Below are 17,620 nucleotides of genomic sequence, written 5' to 3'. Positions count from 1 at the left end.
GTACCATTTGCTTTGGGTACAGGATCGATTGCATGTGCTATAATATTTATCATTTCTAAATTTTTCCAAATGCCCAGAGGCATTAAGAAGGGAAAAGGTATAGAATTGGATATGACTAAAATGATTAAGCAATTGTCGAGGACAATATGAGGTTTACCAAAGATTGGTTGCTCAGGGACAGTTGGAAGTATAGTGCTAATTTTGGAAGGACCATATTGACATATTCTGAAAAGAGGCGTCTCTTATTCAGAAGTGATAGTCAAAATGAGAATATGGAGTTGTCTCCATAGGTGGAAGTTATCTGTGTAAGATTAGAAAACTTAATGCAAGAAGCATGTCCAAAGCAATGTACTTTGAATATGAGACTTAGTTTCCATGGAGTTGATCTCCATTGGAATACCTTATAATGACTGTTGACAAGTCTTTGTGACTTTGTACATATTCATTACAGGAGGGTCAGTGCATATAAGTTTAAAATCTAAACATATTTTGATAAATGATAGGAATTTGAAATTCTCACATTTTTCGATAAGGATTTGGGAGTGTGAAATTAGAATCATTGAAATTATGTTCAATTGGTTTATTTCACAAAGTAAGGATCATAGACAAACATAGAGTGCATACTTGGTGTATGGCAAAGCTATTGTTTAAGAAAAACATAGTGTACATGCTTGGAGCATGGGACAACTAGTGTTTTTAATTCAAGTATAAAGTTGATAAAACCGAAACAATGAATAATGAGTAATCAGTATGGTGATAAATAAAAGTGTTTATTTATATTCATAGGGTTTGATACCATATTTGATTCATTTATTCTTGTGTTTCACTTTGCATGTTTTGACTTCCAGAATAACTAAGTCGCTCTTCCTGAATGATTAAGTTATTCAAACCATCCACAGTCGGTCATATGTTGGAAGTAGATATGAATCAAGACTGTCATGGGTTGGTTTGTAGAGGTCCAAGTTGGTGGACAAAGTGGTGCTACAACACTCATGAGTGCTCATAAGTTCTGAGTATTGGATTCAACCCGCGCTCATTTGAATCACTTCATGGATTTTATCACGAGTGACCATGAGACGATAATATCTTATATTCTTCAAACCTAGAGATATGAGTTGTTACTATGAGTCGGTTATACATTGATTGCATGAAAACGCATTTGGTAACTCGATGTTATAAATCGTGCCTTTGTGTATGATTCAACAAGTAGTAGAACAAGCCATATGAGTCGAAGTTTATCCATTCCTTTTACCTTCGGGATAAAAGCGATATCTGTGGGCCCCTCGATGATTTAGCGATGACACATGTGAGTGCTTGGCCAAGCCAGGACTGATTTGATTTGTTCAATCAGTCAGTCATCATAAATTGAAAATCGGGAAACAACAAATGGACAGAGAGAATGATTATAATCCATGTCTCAGTCCATATGATATCTAGAATGGAGGAATATATGATCCCTTATCTAATGGACGCGTCATTGATTTGTTCAGAGTTCGACAGCGGCTTTAAGAGCTACGATTGCTAGTCGGGTTATGAAGTCGTACTTGCAATAATAGTTTTAGACTTATCCAAGTGGGAGACTGTTGGATTAGATGTCTAAGCCCATAACTATTATTGGTATGTACTTGACCCGAGAGTAGCATGGTCCATTTGGGTTGCATATCATTAGGACAATTTGTTAGGATGGACTTTTGAGAGAAGGTTATTTATGGTTTATTAATATATTATAAGTTATAATATATTAATATGAAATCATATGTTTTAATTAGTATCGATCAAGAATTAATTTGGAATTAATTTAGTGATCAAAAGAGACTAATTAAATCTATGGGGACTAATTATGATAATTAGTTATATTTATATGTGTTGGGCTTATGATCCATGTTGGATCAAGTTTATATATGGATACATAAAGAGTTGGGCCACATGAACCATGGATCATAAAACCCATGGGTATGGATTATGGGTTATACCCATGACCCTTGGAATCCTACATATAAATAGGTTACTCCATAGCCAAAATCACCACTTCTTTTCTTAGAGAAATATGGAGGTGTTTTGGTGCATGGAATTCTCTCTCAAGAGCCACCTTTGTCCTAGGTGTGTTGTGATTCCATTTGAGGCATTTCATACTATTGGTGCTAAGCTCTTAAGGCCAAATATATCAAGACTTCAAGCCACATAAAAGGTATGTTTCCCTAACTAGTATATTATATGGTTTATGTCAAATGCATGCTAGTTATAGGTTTAATGCCTTGGAAACCATTTGCATGTATAATAGAGAAAACATAGATCCAAGGTATTTAGAGTTGTATGTGCACCATAGGATGTCGTAGTATACTAAAACCCAACAGTATGAACTCACCTTATGTGGGTGATTCAACGAATACGCATGTAAGGATGAGAAGTTCCACAAATGAAGTCCCGAGACTTAACGAGTCCTAAATGACATATAATCACATATATTGGCATAAATACAGTGCTTGGAAGCAACCAAATGCAAGGAAACACCTCACGGGACTAGGAAACACTTTGTCCAAGTGTTGGAATCACATGTGATTCACTAAAAGGGAGTGCACGGCCACTTTGAGGAGTGTGCGGCCAGGGGAGTGTGCGGCCGCACACTCATGGTAAAGAGTGCACAAAACGTTTTCCAAATGGTAGGGAGGCTTGTAGGACTGATGCTCATCAAGTGTTGAAGCTAGAAAGGCACTTTGGAGGCCCTAAAGCACTAAACAAAGGGGTGTACGGCCACATGGAGTGTGTGCGGCCGCACACTCCTTGATGAACATGGTTTGGACGTTTTCTAAGGCTCATATCTGGTAAGTAACAAGCTTAGGGAATGGTACTCACAATATGGATTCCTTTAGGGGTGTTTTGAGGGTGTTTAAGGGGTGTACGGCCACATGAGTGTGTGCGGCCGCACACACCATATGCTCTTGAGTTTTGGGCAGTTTCAAGGGCTTAAACTAGTGTTCTAAACAAGATTCAAGTGTAGGGAAGAAGTACTTACGATCCGGAAGCTCGAGGAGGCCCAAAATCGCCAAGAACAAGTGTGTGTTCCTGGTGTTCTTGGTGAAATGGATGAAGATTTGAAGATCTAGCCAAAACATGATTTCAAATGGATGAAATCAAAGGATGTAACTAGTTTATGAAGATTAACAACAAACCAAGTGAAGAACACTTACATTCTTGAAGATCTAGGCTGAAAATCAAATGATAGTTGAGAGAGAAATCGAGTTCTAAGCCTTGGAGAGTGAAAAAGGATGAATGAAGGCTAAACCCCTCCTTTGTACACGTGAGTGTGCTGCCAGGAGAGGGGTGTGCGGCCGCACACCCAGTGTGCGGCTGTACACTCCTGATGTTGGAGTGTAAGGCTCGATTTTGGTGCTAGAAGTTTACGCGATCCATTCCTATGCTCAATGCTGGAATGTACTGAGCTTTAAACCTTTAAACAGACTCTAAACGAGGCTAAATGATAGCAGAAATGAGTCTGACACTCAACGGAGTTGACTGGCTGGGCTTTGCAAGGCAAAAATTTAAAAATTTTCGGGTTGTCACACTTATGTATTATGTGAAAGTATGTGGTTTTGCTATAAGTAGCATGCTATAATTGAAAAAAAAAACAAAAATAAAATGTTATAAAATTGTTTAAAATACAATCTTATAATTGGAATATATATATATATATATATATATATAAAAATGTTATAAAATTGTTTAAAATACAATCTTATAATTGGAATATATATATATATATATATATATATATATATATATATATATATATATATATATATATATATATATATATATATATATATATATATATATATATATATATATATATATAATGGAGAAAAGCTAATCGCTAAACATATAGCAAATTATTAATTTTGATTTATTTAATATAAATGTTTTTCATAAACGTGTGGAAAAAATTGTTGGATCTTTGACATTTTTATTTAATACTTACATGTTTTGCCTATATAAATTACAAGTAATTGTAATTAAAATTAATTAAAAAAACGCATAAATAAAAAACTTTAATATTAATTTTTTTTTAAATTGTAATATCTACTTTTTCGAGTCACATGTGTATTTTTAAAACAAAAGTTAGAAATTGTTAGATTTTCATGTCTTTTTTAGTTTTTAAATTTTTTATTTGCAACATATTTATACAATGCTATAAAAAAATATTTTTTAATCTCGACGGTAAAAAAGAAAAACATAATAAATCTACACACACACACACACACATATATATATATATATATATATATATATATATATATATATATATATATATATAATTGTTTAAAGTACAATGCTATAATTGGGGAAAAAAATGTTATAAATAAAAAAAATATAAAAATCTATAATAGTAAGATGCATGTCTTTGAAAACATAAAGTAAACCACTATAATAGAAAACTAGAACATAATATAATTGTTTGAAGTACAATTCTGTAATTAGAATAAAATGTTATAAATTCAAAAAATATAAAAAGATACAATAGTAAGATGCTATAAAAGTACAATGTCACAAATAAAGTAGGATGTTAATTTTTGTAAAAAAAAAACAAAAAAACAATATGGATTGTAAAAAAAACTATTCTAATTCCGTAGACTAAACTCTAAACCCGAAATTATGTTTCAACAACATCATGTCTATTGATAAAAGCTGGACTAGTAATCCACATCGAAACTATCCCGAGTTCCAAGCAGGACTCAAAGCTTTTATCGAGAAGTCCAAGTCACACCTTGATAGTAATGGTAAAATCAGATGTGTGTGTCAAAAATGTGATAACCGTTACTTCAAGTACCCGACTGTAGTGGAACGCCATATATTTATAAATGGTTTCAGTAAGTCGTACACAACTTGGATCTATCATGGTGAATATTTAATTCCTCCAGTCGTCTTGCCAAGTAACGAAATGGCCGATTTAATCGACAATGTGATGTGGGTGTAACATCCCCCTCTGGCACGTATCACAATATTGTCAGCTTTGGGCTCCCAGCACGAAAACTTCCCAGGAGGTCACCCATCCCTGGATTGCTCTCGCCCGGGCATGCTTAACTGTAGAGTTCTTATGGGATATGCTGCCCTCACGACTTTAAAACGCGTTGTGATAGGGAAGGAATCCACACCCCTTATAAGGAATGCTTAGTTCTCCTTCCCAGCTGATGTGGGATCAGGTGCAACCCACATTCACCCCCTATTATAGGTTTCGACGTCCCCACCGAACACATCAACTCGTGCCCTAGCTCTGATACCATTTGTAACATCCCCCTCTGACACCTATCATAATATTGTCCGCTTTCGGCTCCCGGCGTGAAAACTTCCCAATGGGTCACCCATCCCTGAATTGCTCTCGCCTGGGCACGCTTAACTGTAGAGTTCTTATAGGATCTGTTGCCCTCACGGATTTAAAATGCGTTGTGACAAGGAAGGTATCCACACCCCTTTTCTTTTTTATCTTGCACCTGATCACACATAGGCTTGGAAGGAGAACGAAACATTTCCTTAAAAGGGGTCTTTAATTTATCTGTTTTGCAATTGTTGGAAGAAACTTTTATGATATCTCATCTTACCATGTCATTTCAAAATGTATTTGATTATTCATATATCTTTTTCAATGAACTAGATTTTATTTTAAACTTACCATTACTTTGTAGCGCCATGATTTTTTCCTAAACAATCAAACTCGAATATTTTCTTGATCATGGTCATAAGAATTCCAAATACTTGTCTTAGGTTAAGCTTTTTACCAAATGCCATTTTTGCTAACTATTACTATCAAATTAACTACCACCCAATTGAGTTGATTCCTTAGCATTTTCAAGTTATTACATGTAGTACATTATATAAGTCAATTTCCACTTAGACCAAAGATATTCCAACTAATTCCTTTGTAAACCATTGTTGGACTCTAGTCTAAAAAGTCAGAGTTGTCAGTTTTTTTTCAATTACTAGTTTTAGTGTTCCTTCTTTTTTACAAATGAAGCTTAACTTAATAGATAACTCATGAATTTTAGCAAATCTTAGCATACACTTTAAAACATCCACATGTCTATTTAAGTATCAAAATACATCAAATATTTTAATTTCGAAATTTATCTTAACCTAGTTTTAAATTTATCTATAGATAATGTCTTTACAATTTTATCAATAATAATTATTGATGCTGCTACCTTCCTTTTCTTTCCCTCGCACTTGATTTCTTGCTCACTATTTAGTTTGAGATCTCACACACCCGTGATAATAACATAATACATGGTGTAACTTTATTTGGTCTAATGTGCTTCCCTTGATACCCTATTCGTACGCATATAGACTAGAAGTCTACATTTTCGTTCTGAGCAATTAATGCATATATATATATATATATATATATATATATATATGTATATATATATATATATATATATATATATATATATATATATATATATATATATATATATATATATATTCATGAGACATAATTTTGACTTGGTCAACTTTTATATATTTAACTACAGCTCTTAACATATAAAATTTTGTTTTTATTTTGAAGTCAACCATAAAAGAGTAATTCTTATCTTCATTCCTTCTTTCGTTTTAAATTTAAAAAATTTGATAAAAAATGAACTTTTCGTTGTGTTTTCCTTATATTCAATAAGTAAGATAAATACCCATGTGTTTATCATATTTCTAAATACGAAAAATATCTGTGAAGAGTTATATTTTATTACATTTCTTCTTTTCTTTATAAACATAAAAATGTTTTAAATGTTACGATTTCCTTTTCTACAAAAGAATGTTGTCCAAGAATCACTAATTGAGAATGCACCATTCTCAATGATCAATATTTTTACACCTTTCTTAAAGTAGCATTCTACTTTGCAATTTCCAATGTGTTTCTAACTCCTAAACTTGTTTCATAAATATTCTGACTCCTTGAAAATTCATATTGGCTCGACTTAAACAATTGGATGATTTTTCAAAATATTAATGTGATTATTTCTATATAAGTTCCCTCATTGACGACTTAAACATTTATACATAATAAATTTCACTACTAGAAAAACAGCCTTTTACGACGCGCAATGCGTGTCGTAAACGCTCAGACGACGCGCAAATGCGTGTCAAGGAAGACCCTGTCATAACGAGAGACGACAAGCTTTTACGCGTCGTCTATTTACGAAGCGCATTTACGACACACATTTATGACGCGCAGTTATGACAAGCAATGCGTATCAAGGAAGGCCATGTCATAAAGGAAGACGACACGCATTTGCGTGTCGTAACCTTACGACGCACATGTTTATGACACGCAATGAGTATCAAGGAAGCCCCGATCATAAAGGAAGACGGCACACATTTTTGTGTGTCATAATTTTAAATGTTTTTAAAATTATATATTTTTGATAGATTTACTAATTTTCAAATTAAATAACACATTAAAAGTCTCATAATACAAAATAAAATACCTTAAACAATAAAGATAATTCATTGCACTAATATGTCAAATACAAATAATCATTCCAATAATAAGTAAATGTAACACATTGCTAATATTGCATAATTTTTATTATAGAAAACAAAACATACACAACATTAAAAGAAACCCATGACTAAATTCTCCTTTGACAATTTCCTTTCTAAGAGAATAACCTGAATGCAGGAACTTTGAGAGGCTGCAGGGCATGGAAGGAGGTTGCTAGAGCTGTCAGAACCTGCACATGGCAAATCGGTACAAATAAGAAGCTTGAAGTTGAAGGACCTATGGTCGATTTGAAAAACATCCTAGATGAAATTTGTTTAGTGTTGTCCACCATTGTTACCATAAACATGAGAAAAATTACTACAAATTTCAGAATTTGCAGACAAGTTGTTGAATTGACATACAAAAGGCACCAATAATAAAATAACTTGACTCATATGTTGTGAAGTATATGCAACAGGACCTCCACCATAAATTAATATCTCAGATCCTTTAACCTAAAACCATAAAATTGTGATGATTGATGATAGTTAAAGAGTCAGATGCTAAAAGTGTTCAAATTTGAGATGTGATAAGGTTTACCCTAAACTCTCTACAAACGATACAAACATCATATATTCTTAACAAAAAGATAAGACCTTGTTATAAAAACTCTCAATCAATTGACATTGTGTTCTGATAAAAAGATTATGACCCTCCACTTACGCAACAAATCAAACACTTCAGAGTCTAAAGACAGAACCTAAGAAAAAAAAGTCCTGGAGTTTTCACTTTCTTAATAATTTTGAGTCCGGTATATGAATGATGAAATCCCTATTTCGTATCAATAATAAACTTCAGATTCAAATAGGACAACTCACTTGTTATATATAATGACAATCAAACTATATCAAACACAAACAAATTAACCACTGCACATGTTAAATGAAAAAATTAAGGCATATGACAGTAAGCAATTAAAAAAAATAGAAAAACCTACCCAAGATTGAGAAAGAAAGGTTTGGCTCTGCTTCTTAGGTATGAGTATAATGGATGAGCGGAGAGACATATATGATTCTGGTTATCCCAATGTCATACGTGGTGGGATCCAGACTCGTTGCAGGCAAAGTCTCTCCAACGGCTTCAATTTCTCCTGCAGTGTTTCCATTTTACAATGTTATTATGTTACAATGTTATAAGATCCCTCCCTCTGTAATACCCAAAATACCCTTTTGAAATTTTTGTAAAACTTGCATATTATTCTTCCAGATTTCCATTATTATCATCTACTATCAAGTTCAAATCTTCATAAAGAATAATGAATTAATAGATATATGTATATGTGTATACATATATACACATACATATACATATATACATATAACGAATAATAATAAATTTTACTTTTACTTTTACCCGTGGATCATCTCCTACAGCTGGACCAGTACTCAGCAACAAGCTTTGAGAAATAAGAATCTGACTCCATTAGCTTGGAGGGGGCGTCATATTCCATCATTTCACCTATTATACATGAAATTTTACTATTTTGTAGAGGGTAATTGTGTCATTTTATGAGATATATGGGTTTCTGAAGAATAAGATACATACCAGAGGAAAGGACCATGACCATGTCACTGTCTATAACAGTTGGAATCCTATGAGCAACTGTTCCAAGTAAAATGGTTGTATTAGTGGGAGCAAAACTGAAAAAATCAGTTATACTCAGGGACCAAAAGCAAGTAACCATTAAACTCCATCACTGATTCAATCATACTGAACACTACCTTAGCTTTGTACAGGTAGGTATAGTTTAAGAAGGACACTAACCAGGTCCAGGTGGAGGCTTTGACAAATCAAAAGAAGCATGCGAGCCCCCATCTCTTTTCTTTTCATTTGATAAGATCTGTGATTCGTCATGGCCCTCTGATGCTTCTGCTTCCGGTTGTTTATCTTTTAAAATTCCCAGTCCCACATCAGACATTGCATCCATTGGTGGCATTCCTGCTCCATTAATCCCTCACAAGTCACAATCATTACTATACAAGAAAATAGTATATTTTTTATGAGTTTTACTCTTACACGATGTTGGTTTTGTTATGGTGGGTAAGTTGTACATGAGATGAGAACCTAGGTAAACAATTATGTACACATGCTAAAATATAACTTACAGCAAAAAAACCACCAACTCCATTCCCAGCATCCACAACTATATGAAATCCTTCTAATGGCTTTTCTGTAATCCACAGCAAGTAAGAAAATAAGCATGAGAGAAAGAAAAAAAAAAGTAATCTTCACATATACCTATGTTTCCTCAATCTTTGCGAACTGCTGTTACAAGATTAGAAGCGTAAATAGCCATGTAGTCAACTTTAGTGATGGAAGATGAAACTTTTCTTTCTGCTTCTTCTAGAGATTCTGGTGTAAATCCATTGTATATGTTTGCAGCACGCTCCAGAATGTCTTTAATGTCGGGTTTTCCAAGGCCTCCTTCATTAGTAAAGAATTTAAAACCATTTCTATTATAAGGAAGATGGATTGCTGTTATCATGATAGCTCCATCAACTGGACATAGAAAGTCTTCATTAGTAAAGAATTTAAAACCATTTCTATTGAACATTGCTGGAGTAGATGCTAATCTACGAAAACATCACTGAAAATAATTAACAAGATCATAACACCCAAAAAGAAAATAATCAAAATAAATGAAGAAATGATTACAATTACATTACCCGTATTGCACAACATCAAAGCCTACACCAGCAATTCCCCGAGAAGCTGCATCCTGGAAAAAAACATTAGGTTAATGTATTGTTTCATGCTGAAAAAGATGAGGTGTCAACAGGGAATTAGATACTATTCACATTCTCATAATTAAAAATAGCCCTAAACAAAAGTAGCCATAAATATGAGACTTACCTCTGTGTCTATCTGTGAGGATTCACGAGACACAGGATGATTTGTGTATGTGACAAAGTCATAATCAGCTCTAATATGTTCTTGAATACAATACCAATGCATAATGTATCATGATTCCTGTTTTTATATGCTCTTTCATTCCATTTAGAAGCCCAAACCTGAACAAAATGGGTAAGATAACAAATGTTAAACCATTCCAATTTTTGATGCAAAATTTCAATAGGTTTGACCATAAAGTCAAACCACAACTACGTTTTGGGAAGAGGGGGAAAAGTATCAAATATACCTTCTTCATTGCTTGCTAGATTTGATTCCATGTATCCTCTGCGGGACCTTGAGGCAAAGGAAAACTTGAAAGATCGATTATGATACAAGTGCTGCGGGATTCAATAGTTTGGAGGTGGGTTCAATAGAAAGGGAGGATTGTCGGAAATTGTAATAGAGTAAAATGGATTCGAATATTTTCTAATATGGTTATAGTTATGGGGAATTGAAGCTATAGAATTGGTGTATATGGGATAATGGGATCAAAAGTATATGGTTTTAGGCTTTATTATTATATAACTGATCTATATATAGCATAATGTAGACTCTTTTGTATGAGTACTCAAGTAATAGAGTCTATATTATTTATTGCTTACAATGTTTTTTGTCTAGTTTAATAATAATAATCATAATAACAACCATTAATAATAATAATCATAATAACAACCGTTAAGTTATGAGGCGTATTTAACCATTAGAATAGAGTTTGAATTATATTCGAAAGACTATATTGATAATTATATTAGAAAGACTATATTAACATAGTCATTTAATAATTATAAGATTTGAAGTATATTGCTAAAATAAATTAATTCGATAAAAATAAAGGATAAGATGTTAAAATGTGAATAAGAGACTTAAACTGTAAATGGTATTTAGCAAACGTATATGATATGACTACTTTACTAAACTACATGAAATTTAATTAGTGAAGTATAATATTATTTAATGTTTCGTAGATGTGAAAGTAGCCTCTTGTGATGATTATATAATTTTATAGATAAATGCTTAGGTATGAAAAGTGATTTTATATATGTGGAGACAAATCCCTTTCTTGATTCGCAAATTAGTTTTTGTGAAACATATGTTCATTATTTGTTTCTGAAAGATGTTTTGCAGACAACTTGATGAGGATATTTTCTATGTACCACAAAATGAAACCTCTTACCGAACAAAAGGCTATGACCTTGAGCCCCTTTTTAGGGTACTCTACAAAACCTACCTGTTTGATTGCCCCATATGCCTCAAAATCCCTTTTATTTCTGTTCTCTGTTGTCTCATAGTTCTGAACATTTAAAAAAGAAACATTAATTTATTTAAATCAAGAAACTAAAAAGACATAAAGCCTTAAAAGGCATCAATGCAAAAGAGAGTAATGCTCACAAGCCAAGCAACAAACATTGTCTTGTATGGATCTCCAGATTTATTTGGTGTCTTTCACTTCATGTTTGATTTTTATAAGAAAAAAAAATAACATAAGATTTATATAGCAAGCAGTTTACCTTTTATACAGCTAACTCCCCCAAAGAAAAAAAACCTGTTATGCAAAATTTATTTAAAGATTTGGACTTTTCCACCACTGCAATTGTCTTGTTAAGACCCTCGAATATATTATCAATAGCAGCTCTCTTGTGAGATAGGTTCACTTAATATGCTAGAAAAAATAATTTTAAGTTAAACATAAATATGAAGTCACACAAAATATATGTTTTTTTATGGAAAATGACAATATTGGGTCTCTTACATTTAACTTTAGCAAAGAAGATGTCAAAGAAGCAAGTCGTTTAGCCTTAATTTGTCCCTGGAAAACAATTAGTTCACATACTCTTCTGACCCTGAGGAATTGACTGATTTGCCCCTTCCTCTGCACCTTTATTGATTATCCCGTTTTGCTTTGCAGAAAGAGCTATTCTTCCACCACCTTCATCTTGGAAAAAGAGATCATAGAGTTGTTTAGATTACATTTAGTCTAAAACATCTGAATATGATCAACAAAATCAGATTAAATAAAATGCATTTTATATGGTGAATTACCATTAGACATGTGGCGAGATGAGTAGTTTCCTCTGCCACCCCTATTCTCATGTCCCTGCATCCCAGGTTTCCATCTAGGCTCTATAGATTCTTTACTCAGATTCTGCTAAAAGAGAGAATTTTAACTATCCACTATAAAGTGAGAATTTCTGTTAAAAACATTGAACTCCTAGCTTGTAAATCAAGGATCACAAAAGGTAGCACCAATCAACTATACAGAAACATGAAAAAACCACATAAAAGATAAAACTTCAAGAAAAATTATAACCAATCTAACGAGCAAGCTCGGAGTTAAAAGAGAGAATAAGAAACAAAATAATAATAATCCCAAACTAGGCACATAGAACACACAATTGCAAAGAAAAATCCCTAAAATCAACAAGCACCCAAAAATGCACATGCCAGGACCCAGAAATTTCCAATGGGGAGTCTTTAGGTATTTAACATTTTCAATTTGTGGGTCCGGATTGATTGAGGGTACCGAGAGAAACTAAGATAATGAAGGAACATACCGAGAAGTATCAACGACTCAGGAAGGAAACCAAGAACTTGGAAAGCACTTGCACCGAACATGCCACGATCCAGAATCTGGACAATCCATCAAAAAGAGTTTCTATCGTAAAGAAGAGAGATTTAGGGTTGTAGTGGTTGACTGTGAGAGGGATTTAGGGTTTCCTTCGGTTACCCCCTTCGCATCTTCGTAAATCTTCATATGGTCGAGGATAGAGATGAGAGAAAACCTGGTGGAGAAGGAAAGACGAGAAGGTGGAGGTGTCGATTAGGGGTTGTTCAACTGGTAGCTTCGATTGATGGTTGATGAGTCGTAGTTGTCGATCGGCGCTACAATCGAAAGGAGTTGCAGTCGCCGAACCATTTAGTGTGAGGATCGATTTAGAAGAAATATCAAACCCTTAACCTTAAACATGATGTGAAGCAATTGATCCAGTGGAGGCGAGGGAGAAGAAGGCGGGGGTTTAAAAAATTTGGGGATTTCATTTTCCCTCTAAGGAGATGCGCGTTTCTTAAAAAAAATATAAAACGACATTCACAGAGGACGCACAATTTAGATAAAGTGCCCTCCGTGTTTTTTTTTTTTTTTTTTACATGAGACACTAATTTAAGGGCGCGCAATAATGCGTGACCTAAATCCTTAAATTTTTTGAAGAGATGACACTTTTTTAATGTCACTCTCTTTTGCGTAACATAAATCAATGAGTGTCGTGGTTTGCGCGTCGTAAATGGGTCTTTTTCTTGTAGTGTTTCTTTATTCTTTTACTACTTCTTTTCTTCACCACACATGTATCTTCATTTTCTTGGAATTATTACAAATTTTGATAACAGTGAACTTACTTATCATTTCTAAACACTTCTAATACTATATAGATAATGTGATCTAACTTATCCTAAACTTTCATCGCCTTCATTTGAAACAACAACTCTCTAAATATATTCTACAATTATTGTTCTATTATAGTAAGAGTACCCGTAATAGTAATTATAGCTTTGGAAATCCCGGATCATTTCGTAATTTATTTTATAGACGACACTTGAATAGTCTTTAAATTTGAGGTATACCAAAACTTTGTTGCCGATGCTTAGTAAGTATATTTAGGAACTTACCCTCAATTTCTTCTCTTTCATTCATACTATCTTGTCCTATTTTTAAATATATCTATGCTAGATATAGTAGCCAACCCACAAATGAGCAATTTGTCCTTAATCTCTTCTTAATTAGGCGGCAGATTTAAACTTAGTATGGATTTAGAATGTGATTTAAAGATCAACACAGACTTAGCAATCAATGTAGTAGGTGCTTCAATAGAACTTACTACGTTCTCTTAAGTAAGAAAATCTCTAACTAGATAATCTTTTTCAACTTGGTCGCCATGGTTAGATCATGATTTCCATGATCCTAATTTCCCATAATCTAGGCTGTAGAACGCGGATTAGGGAAACACTAATTTGATTATAGCTAAATGATTGGATTCTCCCGTGAGTAACGAATCCAAAATAATCCAAAGATTATTCAAGTCACCATCTCTCAAACTATATACTTGTATTTGGCTAAGTTCTAATCGAATACGACAGACGTTGAATTTCGGGACGAAAATCTTTCAACTGGGGGAGACTGTGACAACCGTAAAAAATACGAGTATGTTCTAGATTTGAATAAACTCAGTTTCATATGTAGGCACAACGCACACTCGACTTAATAGTTAGAGGTTAAGTTTTGACTTATTAGAAACTTGGAAACAATTGGAAACGAGGGATAGTGTATTTAAATTTCACATTGATATGTGAATTCTACAACTACTTTAACTGTAGCGACTGTCAAATTCAGGTCATTCCTTGACTCGAGTATCTTTGTATAATCATGTAGAAACTTAATTCCCTTGACCTAGTAGTATAAATTAGGTCAGAGTCTCATAGGAACTTAAGTCGGAGTTGAAAATAAGACTAGTATACTTGATTCTTTAATTTCACTTGAATCTCAAAACCACTATATAGAATGCCAATAATCTGATTACATCAAACTATGTAACTTGCTACAAAATATAAGTATTTTATATTGAGAAATTTGATTATTTCAAATATTAAACTGTCACAACTCCAAATTTTAGACCTAGCATGGTCTAAACCCTAACCAAGTACAAGTGAAATTGCATTGCAATTCTTGTTACATTTTATAATCTATAGCCTTGGGGCTTGTTTAAAGAATTAACAAAGAGGTATGGATTGAAACCTAAGCTAAACTAGAGGATTATAAAAGAACATAAGATAAAAGACTAAGGGTGTAAATCATAAATATAGCCATTAAATATAACCATTAAATGAATTTTCACCCAAATTAATTAAGGGGAAAAGATGTTCACGGCCAAAACAAATAAAGGAAAGATGTTTACGGCCAAGGTAAAAAGGAAACATGTAGTTCACGGCCAAGTTCAGCCATGAACACCCTCTTAATGGGCTGAAAACCCATTTCAAGTCCAATTGTGGACCATAAACCTTATGGCCCAATACCATTCCAACCGTAAACACCCCCTATATATGTGTTTACACCCTGAATCAATTCATTTTCCTCATTTCTCAACCGTGAACCACTCCAAAATTCTCTCAACCTTCAACCGTGAACAACCCCATTTCCTTCCAATCTTCAAAGGTTTACGCCCAGAATCTTCAAATCTTCATATTTCCCCACCAAGAATATTCAAACCCTCATTCAAATCTTCAAGCAATCTTAAAATCTTCATAATCCTCAACATCCAACCGTGAACATCAACCCTCCAGCTGTAAACCCTATTTTCCCACCCGAAAACACATTTCCAAGATCACAATTAATCCCAATAATGATTGTAAGTCCTTCTTACATAATTAGAGTGTTGTCTAACACTTTAATTATTATTTACAACATTATTTAATTTATTATTTAAATTAATATCTTATTAATTTAAATACGACGATTGGGTATAATTATATTTAGGATACGACTACTGTCACGTATTCTAATCCGAGGATTACCGTTAGCACTTCGCAACTCAACCGAGCACATACATTCGAGGTGAGTTCATACCCCTATATTTTTCCAAGCTTTTTCAATGTTTTTTTTTTTTGGGGGGGGGGGGGGACACAAGTAAAACACAAGAAATCTTGTGTTTAAAAATATAAATTTTCTTATTATATTTTCTTACCGTTAACATGCATTTGAACGTGAAACGTATTAAATACGGCAAACATTGTGACTACTAGACTTACAAACAATTTACAAAACATGTTAAGACAACTATTTTACAAGCACAGATTATAACACGAAAAACAAACTTATAAACTATATTAGGTATAGTTTATGGAACGAACAAACGAACTACTTTTACAAAGTTACATGTTATTTATAAAAAGGTTTTCATTGTCTTATTCGTGAATCCGTTGAGGGAAAAAATTTGTGAGACACGTCTTCGAGTACTTACCTAAGTACCAAGGGAAGTCTAACCTTATGAACCAGAGTCTCCTGGAGGGTGAGCCTGAGTTTGTGTATAGATCTATACGGGTCTGACAATCTCGCGACCTGACTATTAGCTACAGTCGTTCTGAGTGACAAAGGCCATTAACATTAACGACGTCCGAAGAACGTCGTAGGGTTTAACGTCCATCAGTATGGTTATAAGAACTCACATGGATATAATATGGCCTCGTTCACAAAATAATATACTTAACAAACAGTCATCCGGTTTAGTAACTTTGTGATTACTTAGTATATACATCAGGGTGATATGAAATTAACATCCAACATGTAGTGAGATGTGTGACTTCCGCCTCACTTCCTATTCCTTGTATGGTTGTGGGCTTGGGCCAGAATCAACCGATCGACTGTCTGTTCGATCTAGATTTCTATAACTCGTAGGTACTAAGTGATCACAGGAGGGTATTAACATCACTTCAGTTTACAGAACAAACACGTTTTCGGCTAGTTTTATATAATAATAAAGCTACACTTTAACAACTTAAGTATGGGAAAATACTTGTACTTTTCAGTTTTGGAACATTTAAGACAACAACTCACTTTTATGGAAAATATAGGATTTTCCAGGACAAACATCAGTATTTTACAAGCAAACGGTTTATCATTCACCTAACGAACAATCATTGTTAATTCTATAATTACCTAGTTTATACATCCAGGTTATATATGAAGAATATCCGATAGGCAGTGGAATGTGTGGTTTCCGCCTCATTTCCTGTTCATTGTTTGGTTGTGGGCTTAGGGCAAATCCACACATTCAACTGTCTGTTCAATATTAGTTTATATATAACTAATATAAATTAAATGGTTATAGAAGGAACTGGTATCATCATAATTCTTACTAATAAAATATAAGATTTTCATAAGGAATACATTCATCACATCTTAAAGGACCATTACAGTTAACTCTGTAAGTACTTACTGAATACGCTAGAGTGATATACAATGAGGATCCGACATGCAGTGGAATGTGTGGCTTCCGCCTCATTTCTTGTTCCTTGTTTGGTTGTGGGCATGGGGCAGGACCACACAATCAATTGTCTGTTCGATCTGAATTGTATATAACTTGTATACACTAAGTACTCGTGGAAGGAACTAGTACGATTCATTTTACTTATCATTCATTACATCAGAAAATG

At 33.6% G+C, this 17,620-nt stretch overlaps 1 protein-coding gene and 1 long non-coding RNA gene across 2 annotated transcripts; both read right to left on the bottom strand.

Moving 5' to 3' along the window:
* Positions 1–7,553: 7,553 nt before the first annotated feature.
* On the bottom strand, positions 7,554–9,703 carry LOC145123359 (uncharacterized). Its single transcript, XM_079058568.1, has 6 exons — positions 9,637–9,703; positions 9,296–9,469; positions 9,077–9,133; positions 8,885–8,989; positions 8,469–8,621; positions 7,554–7,721 (listed from the first exon to the last, which is right to left on the bottom strand). Exons 2-4 carry the CDS (start codon positions 9,465–9,467, stop codon positions 8,892–8,894), a joined length of 327 nt encoding a protein of 108 aa, XP_078914694.1. The 5' UTR covers positions 9,468–9,469; positions 9,637–9,703; the 3' UTR covers positions 7,554–7,721; positions 8,469–8,621; positions 8,885–8,891.
* A 488-nt stretch (positions 9,704–10,191) lies between these two features.
* Positions 10,192–10,835, bottom strand: LOC145123990 (uncharacterized). Its single transcript, XR_013715420.1, has 3 exons — positions 10,671–10,835; positions 10,385–10,542; positions 10,192–10,250 (listed from the first exon to the last, which is right to left on the bottom strand). It is a non-coding gene; the product is annotated as an uncharacterized LOC145123990 (long non-coding RNA).
* Between the last annotated feature and the right edge of the window lie 6,785 nt (positions 10,836–17,620).

The sequence above is a fragment of the Lactuca virosa genome, chromosome 7 (genome assembly GCF_052849685.1).
Source record: "Lactuca virosa cultivar CGN04683 chromosome 7, Lactuca_virosa_CGN04683_v6, whole genome shotgun sequence".
NCBI classification, from domain to species: Eukaryota; Viridiplantae; Streptophyta; class Magnoliopsida; order Asterales; family Asteraceae; genus Lactuca; species Lactuca virosa.
The sequence above is the reverse complement of the archived record's forward strand: the minus strand, read 5'-3'. Positions and strand labels throughout refer to the sequence as shown.

Coding starts and splice junctions, on each gene's coding strand:
- LOC145123359 (XM_079058568.1), bottom strand. CDS start 9,467: ATGCCACCAATGGATGCAATGTCTGATGTGGGACTGGGAATTTTAAAA. Junction 9,134..9,295: donor AAAGCCTCCACCTGGACCTG/GTTAGTGTCCTT, acceptor TACTTGGAACAG/TTGCTCATAGGATTCCAACT. Junction 8,990..9,076: donor GGTCATGGTCCTTTCCTCTG/GTATGTATCTTA, acceptor CATGTATAATAG/GTGAAATGATGGAATATGAC.